Source organism: Anser anser, assembly GCF_964211835.1.
Source record: "Anser anser genome assembly, contig: HAP1_SCAFFOLD_488, whole genome shotgun sequence".
NCBI classification, from domain to species: domain Eukaryota; kingdom Metazoa; phylum Chordata; class Aves; order Anseriformes; family Anatidae; genus Anser; species Anser anser.
The window spans coordinates 5,695-14,022 of NW_028153794.1; the positions used below are offsets into that span (position 1 = coordinate 5,695).

The 8,328-nt window shown below is 54.7% G+C and overlaps 1 protein-coding gene across 1 annotated transcript; it reads right to left on the reverse strand.

Annotated features, from left to right (window-relative positions):
• Positions 1 to 983: 983 nt before the first annotated feature.
• LOC310891454 (uncharacterized protein) lies at positions 984 to 5,153 on the reverse strand. The gene is made up of 2 exons (XM_083853726.1): positions 2,876 to 5,153; positions 984 to 1,134 (listed from the first exon to the last, which is right to left on the reverse strand). Exons 1-2 carry the CDS (start codon positions 3,221 to 3,223, stop codon positions 1,039 to 1,041), a joined length of 444 nt encoding a protein of 147 aa, XP_083709852.1. The 5' UTR covers positions 3,224 to 5,153; the 3' UTR covers positions 984 to 1,038.
• Positions 5,154 to 8,328: the final 3,175 nt, after the last annotated feature.

The following is an 8,328-nucleotide window of genomic DNA, read 5'->3' on the forward strand; positions in this document are numbered from 1 at the left end:
ATCGCTGGGCTCACCACCATTGCTACCACCATGCCCTAGCCAGGGGCACGCAGAGCCATTTGGCCAGGAAGTTTCTGCCAAGGAAGAGGAGGCGGTAGAGGAGGAGGAGGAGGCGGCGTCGGTGGTAGAGGTGCAAAAAGCAGGTCCTTGCAATGTCCCTCACTCTTTGTTTTTTTGTTTTTTTTCTTTTTTTTGGGACAAGGAGGACTTTTCAGTGCAATGTTATGCATATAGATGTTTATAATCCTCCCTGTACGCACTGAAAGGAGTGAGGGTATCTGCTGTTCAAGTGCAGATGTGAGAACACAGCAGACACCGGTGTGCAATGTTGGTGACAGAAGGAGAATTGTGGCTGTGGACTTGAGGGTGGAAATTCCTCAGCTTCCCATGTTTGTCACCATTCTTTCTAAAACACCACATTTCCATGCTCATCTTCAGTGAAAAGGAATTGGCAATTGATGCCCCAAGAGCCTTGCTGGGGTCTTAGGTCCCTCACAAAGGATGCTCCTGCCAACCCCTGCCTCAATTCCAAATGCTGTCCCCAAGACTGAAGCTGCACTGAGGCAATGCCCTGAGGTGCAGCGGAGGGATTTGAGGATTTCTGAGGCTTCACTTGTGGCACAAACTTGAAGGTCTCCTCCAACACTAATGATCCTATGATTCCTCCACCACCTAGCCCTCCACCACCTCCTCCTCCTCCTCCACCTCCACCGCCTCCTCCTCCTCATCCACAACGTCATCCACCATGGCCTAATCTTACTTGTAGACTGCCTCTTCCTCCTCGTCCACTGCCTCTTTCTCCTCGTCCACCGCCTCCTGCACCTCCTCCACCGCCTCCTCCTCCACCAGAGCCTCCTCCACCGCCACCGCCTCCTCCACCTCCTCCACGGCCTCCTCCTCCTCCACCGCCTCCTCCTCCTCCACTGCCTCCTCCTCCTCCTCCTCCACCGCCTCCTTATCTTCCCCCTCCTCCACCACCTCCTCCACCTCCATCACCTCCTCCTCCTCATCCACAACGTCCTCCACCACGGCCTAATCTTACTTGTAGACTGCCTCTTCCTCCTCGTCCACTGCCTCTTTCTCCTCGTCCACCGCCTCCTCAACCTCCTCCACCGCCTCCTCCTCCAGCAGAGCCTCCTCCACAGCCACCGCCTCCTCCACCTCCTCCACGGCCTCCTCCTCCTCCACCGCCTCCTCCTCCTCCACCGCCTCCTCCTCCTCCTCCTCCACCGCCTCCTTATCTTCCCCCTCCTCCACCACCTCCTCCACCTCCATCACCTCCTCCTCCTCCACCACCGCTACCTCTCCTATTCTGACACTGCCAGTTGAAGTAGCATCTGCCGTCTCCCGTCTCCAACTCTCTGCCTCCCACTGCCACCCTTTGGCCCTTATATAGGGAGGAGACGACACACCCACTATTGATGACAAGCCACTTGCAAAACGCCTAACAATCACTAGGCAGCCAATCAGGGGACAGGCAACGCATCACACAGGGTCATGAAGATGCTGGGACCCGCCAGCTGCTGCCTTACAGGGCCACGGAGACGTGGTCCTGCCGGGTGTCAAATGGAACTAGAACTAGGAGCGGTGAGCAGCGCTCACCACCCGACCCTACCCGGGAAGCCACCTTTGCACACCTGGTCCCTTGCAACTGCTCCTGACATCGCTGGGCTCACCACCATTGCTACCACCATGCCCTAGCCAGGGGCACGCAGAGCCATTTGGCCAGGAAGTTTCTGCCAAGGAAGAGGAGGCGGTAGAGGAGGAGGAGGAGGCGGCGTCGGTGGTAGAGGTGCAAAAAGCAGGTCCTTGCAATGTCCCTCACTCTTTGTTTTTTTGTTTTTTTCTTTTTTTTGGGACAAGGAGGACTTTTCAGTGCAATGTTATGCATATAGATGTTTATAATCCTCCCTGTACGCACTGAAAGGAGTGAGGGTATCTGCTGTTCAAGTGCAGATGTAAGAACACAGCAGACACCGGTGTGCAATGTTGGTGACAGAAGGAGAATTGTGGCTGTAGACTTGAGGGTGGAAATTCCTCAGCTTCCCAGGTTTGTCACCATTCTTTCTAAAACACCACTGAGGAGGAGGCGGTAGAGGAGGAGGAGGAGGCGGCGGCGGGCGGTAGAGGTGCAAAAAAACAGGTCCTTGCAATGTCCCTCACTCTTTGTTTTTTTTTTTTCTTTTTTTTGGGACAAGGAGGACTTTTGAGTGCAATGTTATGCATATAGATCTTTATAATCCTCCCTGTACGCACTGAAAGGAGTGAGGGTATCTGCTGTTCAAGTGCAGATGTGAGAACACAGCAGACACCGGTGTGCAATGTTGGTGACAGAAGGAGAATTGTGGCTGTGGACTTGAGGGTGGAAATTCCTCAGCTTCCCATGTTTGTCACCATTCTTTCTAAAACACCACATTTCCATGCTCATCTTCAGTGAAAAGGAATTGGCAATTGATGCCCCAAGAGCCTTGCTGGGGTCTTAGGTCCCTCACAAAGGATGCTCCTGCCAACCCCTGCCTCAATTCCAAATGCTGTCCCCAAGACTGAAGCTGCACTGAGGCAATGCCCTGAGGTGCAGCGGAGGGATTTGAGGATTTCTGAGGCTTCACTTGTGGCACAAACTTGAAGGTCTCCTCCAACACTAATGATCCTATGATTCCTCCACCACCTAGCCCTCCACCACCTCCTCCTCCTCCTCCACCTCCACCGCCTCCTCCTCCTCATCCACAACGTCATCCACCACGGCCTAATCTTACTTGTAGACTGCCTCTTCCTCCTCGTCCACTGCCTCTTTCTCCTCGTCCACCGCCTCCTGCACCTCCTCCACCGCCTCCTCCTCCACCAGAGCCTCCTCCACCGCCACCGCCTCCTCCACCTCCTCCACGGCCTCCTCCTCCTCCACAGCCTCCTCCTCCTCCACCGCCTCCTCCTCCTCCTCCACCGCCTCCTCAACCTCCTCCACCGCCTCCTCCTCCACCAGAGCCTCCTCCACAGCCACCGCCTCCTCCACCTCTTCCACGGCCTCCTCCTCCTCCACCGCCTCCTCCTCCTCCACTGCCTCCTCCTCCTCCTCCTCCACCGCCTCCTTATCTTCCCCCTCCTCCACCACCTCCTCCTTCTCCTCCTCCTCCTCCACCACCTCCTCCACCTCCACCACCTCCTCCTCCACCACCACCGCTACCTCTCCTATTCTGACACTGCCAGTTGAAGTAGCATCTGCCATCTCCCGTCTCCAACTCTCTGCCTCCCACTGCCACCCTTTGGCCCTTATATAGGGAGGAGAAGACACACCCACTATTGATGACAAGCCACTTGCAAAACACCTAACAATCACTAGGCAGCCAATCAGGGGACAGGCAACGCATCACACAGGGTCATGAAGATGCTGGGACCCGCCAGCTGCTGCCTTACAGGGCCACGGAGACGTGGTCCTGCCGGGTGTCAAATGGAACTAGAACTAGGAGCGGTGAGCAGCGCTCACCACCCGACCCTACCCAGGAAGCCACCTTTGCACACCTGGTCCCTTGCAACTGCTCCTGACATCGCTGGGCTCACCACCATTGCTACCACCATGCCCTAGCCAGGGGTACGCAGAGCCATTTGGCCAGGAAGTTTCTGCCAAGGAAGAGGAGGCGGTAGAGGAGGAGGAGGAGGCGGTAGAGGAGGAGGAGGAGGCGGCGGCGGTGGTAGAGGTGCAAAAAAACAGGTCCTTGCAATGTCCCTCACTCTTTGTTTTTTTTTTTTTTTCTTTTTTTTGGGACAAGGAGGACTTTTCAGTGCAATGTTATGCATATAGATGTTTATAATCCTCCCTGTACGCACTGAAAGGAGTGAGGGTATCTGCTGTTCAAGTGCAGATGTAAGAACACAGCAGACACCGGTGTGCAATGTTGGTGACAGAAGGAGAATTGTGGCTGTAGACTTGAGGGTGGAAATTCCTCAGCTTCCCATGTTTGTCACCATTCTTTCTAAAACACCACTGAGGAGGAGGCGGTAGAGGAGGAGGAGGAGGCGGCGGCGGTGGTAGAGGTGCAAAAAGCAGGTCCTTGCAATGTCCCTCACTCTGTTTTTTTTTTTTTTTCTTTTTTTTGGGACAAGGAGGACTTTTCAGTGCAATGTTATGCATATAGATGTTTATAATCCTCCCTGTACGCACTGAAAGGAGTGAGGGTATCTGCTGTTCAAGTGCAGATGTAAGAACACAGCAGACACCGGTGTGCAATGTTGGTGACAGAAGGAGAATTGTGGCTGTAGACTTGAGGGTGGAAATTCCTCAGCTTCCCATGTTTGTCACCATTCTTTCTAAAACACCACTGAGGAGGAGGCGGTAGAGGAGGAGGAGGAGGCGGCGGCGGCGGTAGAGGTGCAAAAAAACAGGTCCTTGCAATGTCCCTCACTCTTTGTTTTTTTTTTTCTTTTTTTTGGGACAAGGAGGACTTTTGAGTGCAATGTTATGCATATAGATGTTTATAATCCTCCCTGTACGCACTGAAAGGAGTGAGGGTATCTGCTGTTCAAGTGCAGATGTGAGAACACAGCAGACACCGGTGTGCAATGTTGGTGACAGAAGGAGAATTGTGGCTGTGGACTTGAGGGTGGAAATTCCTCAGCTTCCCATGTTTGTCACCATTCTTTCTAAAACACCACATTTCCATGCTCATCTTCAGTGAAAAGGAATTGGCAATTGATGCCCCAAGAGCCTTGCTGGGGTCTTAGGTCCCTCACAAAGGATGCTCCTGCCAACCCCTGCCTCAATTCCAAATGCTGTCCCCAAGACTGAAGCTGCACTGAGGCAATGCCCTGAGGTGCAGCGGAGGGATTTGAGGATTTCTGAGGCTTCACTTGTGGCACAAACTTGAAGGTCTCCTCCAACACTAATGATCCTATGATTCCTCCACCACCTAGCCCTCCACCACCTCCTCCTCCTCCTCCACCTCCACCGCCTCCTCCTCCTCATCCACAACGTCATCCACCATGGCCTAATCTTACTTGTAGACTGCCTCTTCCTCCTCGTCCACTGCCTCTTTCTCCTCGTCCACCGCCTCCTGCACCTCCTCCACCGCCTCCTCCTCCACCAGAGCCTCCTCCACCGCCACCGCCTCCTCCACCTCCTCCACGGCCTCCTCCTCCTCCACCGCCTCCTCCTCCTCCACCGCCTCCTCCTCCTCCTCCTCCACCGCCTCCTTATCTTCCCCCTCCTCCACCACCTCCTCCACCTCCATCACCTCCTCCTCCTCATCCACAACGTCCTCCACCACGGCCTAATCTTACTTGTAGACTGCCTCTTCCTCCTCGTCCACTGCCTCTTTCTCCTCGTCCACCGCCTCCTCAACCTCCTCCACCGCCTCCTCCTCCAGCAGAGCCTCCTCCACAGCCACCGCCTCCTCCACCTCCTCCACGGCCTCCTCCTCCTCCACCGCCTCCTCCTCCTCCACCGCCTCCTCCTCCTCCTCCTCCACCGCCTCCTTATCTTCCCCCTCCTCCACCACCTCCTCCACCTCCATCACCTCCTCCTCCTCCACCACCGCTACCTCTCCTATTCTGACACTGCCAGTTGAAGTAGCATCTGCCGTCTCCCGTCTCCAACTCTCTGCCTCCCACTGCCACCCTTTGGCCCTTATATAGGGAGGAGACGACACACCCACTATTGATGACAAGCCACTTGCAAAACGCCTAACAATCACTAGGCAGCCAATCAGGGGACAGGCAACGCATCACACAGGGTCATGAAGATGCTGGGACCCGCCAGCTGCTGCCTTACAGGGCCACGGAGACGTGGTCCTGCCGGGTGTCAAATGGAACTAGAACTAGGAGCGGTGAGCAGCGCTCACCACCCGACCCTACCCGGGAAGCCACCTTTGCACACCTGGTCCCTTGCAACTGCTCCTGACATCGCTGGGCTCACCACCATTGCTACCACCATGCCCTAGCCAGGGGCACGCAGAGCCATTTGGCCAGGAAGTTTCTGCCAAGGAAGAGGAGGCGGTAGAGGAGGAGGAGGAGGCGGCGTCGGTGGTAGAGGTGCAAAAAGCAGGTCCTTGCAATGTCCCTCACTCTTTGTTTTTTTGTTTTTTTCTTTTTTTTGGGACAAGGAGGACTTTTCAGTGCAATGTTATGCATATAGATGTTTATAATCCTCCCTGTACGCACTGAAAGGAGTGAGGGTATCTGCTGTTCAAGTGCAGATGTAAGAACACAGCAGACACCGGTGTGCAATGTTGGTGACAGAAGGAGAATTGTGGCTGTAGACTTGAGGGTGGAAATTCCTCAGCTTCCCATGTTTGTCACCATTCTTTCTAAAACACCACTGAGGAGGAGGCGGTAGAGGAGGAGGAGGAGGCGGCGGCGGCGGTAGAGGTGCAAAAAAACAGGTCCTTGCAATGTCCCTCACTCTTTGTTTTTTTTTTTCTTTTTTTTGGGACAAGGAGGACTTTTGAGTGCAATGTTATGCATATAGATCTTTATAATCCTCCCTGTACGCACTGAAAGGAGTGAGGGTATCTGCTGTTCAAGTGCAGATGTGAGAACACAGCAGACACCGGTGTGCAATGTTGGTGACAGAAGGAGAATTGTGGCTGTGGACTTGAGGGTGGAAATTCCTCAGCTTCCCATGTTTGTCACCATTCTTTCTAAAACACCACATTTCCATGCTCATCTTCAGTGAAAAGGAATTGGCAATTGATGCCCCAAGAGCCTTGCTGGGGTCTTAGGTCCCTCACAAAGGATGCTCCTGCCAACCCCTGCCTCAATTCCAAATGCTGTCCCCAAGACTGAAGCTGCACTGAGGCAATGCCCTGAGGTGCAGCGGAGGGATTTGAGGATTTCTGAGGCTTCACTTGTGGCACAAACTTGAAGGTCTCCTCCAACACTAATGATCCTATGATTCCTCCACCACCTAGCCCTCCACCACCTCCTCCTCCTCCTCCACCTCCACCGCCTCCTCCTCCTCATCCACAACGTCATCCACCACGGCCTAATCTTACTTGTAGACTGCCTCTTCCTCCTCGTCCACTGCCTCTTTCTCCTCGTCCACCGCCTCCTGCACCTCCTCCACCGCCTCCTCCTCCACCAGAGCCTCCTCCACCGCCACCGCCTCCTCCACCTCCTCCACGGCCTCCTCCTCCTCCACAGCCTCCTCCTCCTCCACCGCCTCCTCCTCCTCCGCCACCGCCTCCTCAACCTCCTCCACCGCCTCCTCCTCCACCAGAGCCTCCTCCACAGCCACCGCCTCCTCCACCTCTTCCACGGCCTCCTCCTCCTCCACCGCCTCCTCCTCCTCCACTGCCTCCTCCTCCTCCTCCTCCACCGCCTCCTTATCTTCCCCCTCCTCCACCACCTCCTCCTTCTCCTCCTCCTCCTCCACCACCTCCTCCACCTCCACCACCTCCTCCTCCACCACCACCGCTACCTCTCCTATTCTGACACTGCCAGTTGAAGTAGCATCTGCCATCTCCCGTCTCCAACTCTCTGCCTCCCACTGCCACCCTTTGGCCCTTATATAGGGAGGAGAAGACACACCCACTATTGATGACAAGCCACTTGCAAAACACCTAACAATCACTAGGCAGCCAATCAGGGGACAGGCAACGCATCACACAGGGTCATGAAGATGCTGGGACCCGCCAGCTGCTGCCTTACAGGGCCACGGAGACGTGGTCCTGCCGGGTGTCAAATGGAACTAGAACTAGGAGCGGTGAGCAGCGCTCACCACCCGACCCTACCCAGGAAGCCACCTTTGCACACCTGGTCCCTTGCAACTGCTCCTGACATCGCTGGGCTCACCACCATTGCTACCACCATGCCCTAGCCAGGGGTACGCAGAGCCATTTGGCCAGGAAGTTTCTGCCAAGGAAGAGGAGGCGGTAGAGGAGGAGGAGGAGGCGGTAGAGGAGGAGGAGGAGGCGGCGGCGGTGGTAGAGGTGCAAAAAAACAGGTCCTTGCAATGTCCCTCACTCTTTGTTTTTTTTTTTTTTCTTTTTTTTGGGACAAGGAGGACTTTTCAGTGCAATGTTATGCATATAGATGTTTATAATCCTCCCTGTACGCACTGAAAGGAGTGAGGGTATCTGCTGTTCAAGTGCAGATGTAAGAACACAGCAGACACCGGTGTGCAATGTTGGTGACAGAAGGAGAATTGTGGCTGTAGACTTGAGGGTGGAAATTCCTCAGCTTCCCATGTTTGTCACCATTCTTTCTAAAACACCACTGAGGAGGAGGCGGTAGAGGAGGAGGAGGAGGCGGCGGCGGTGGTAGAGGTGCAAAAAGCAGGTCCTTGCAATGTCCCTCACTCTGTTTTTTTTTTTTTTTCTTTTTTTTGGGACAAGGAGG

Bases quoted from the DNA above. Each gene is read 5' to 3' on its own strand.
- LOC310891454 (XM_083853726.1), bottom strand. From the start codon at position 3,223: ATGGCAGATGCTACTTCAACTGGCAGTGTCAGAATAGGAGAGGTAGCG. The intron at 1,135-2,875 runs GTGGAGGAGGCG...GCTGTGGAGGAG, and splicing joins AGGAGGAGGCCGTGGAGGAG to GCTCTGCTGGAGGAGGAGGC.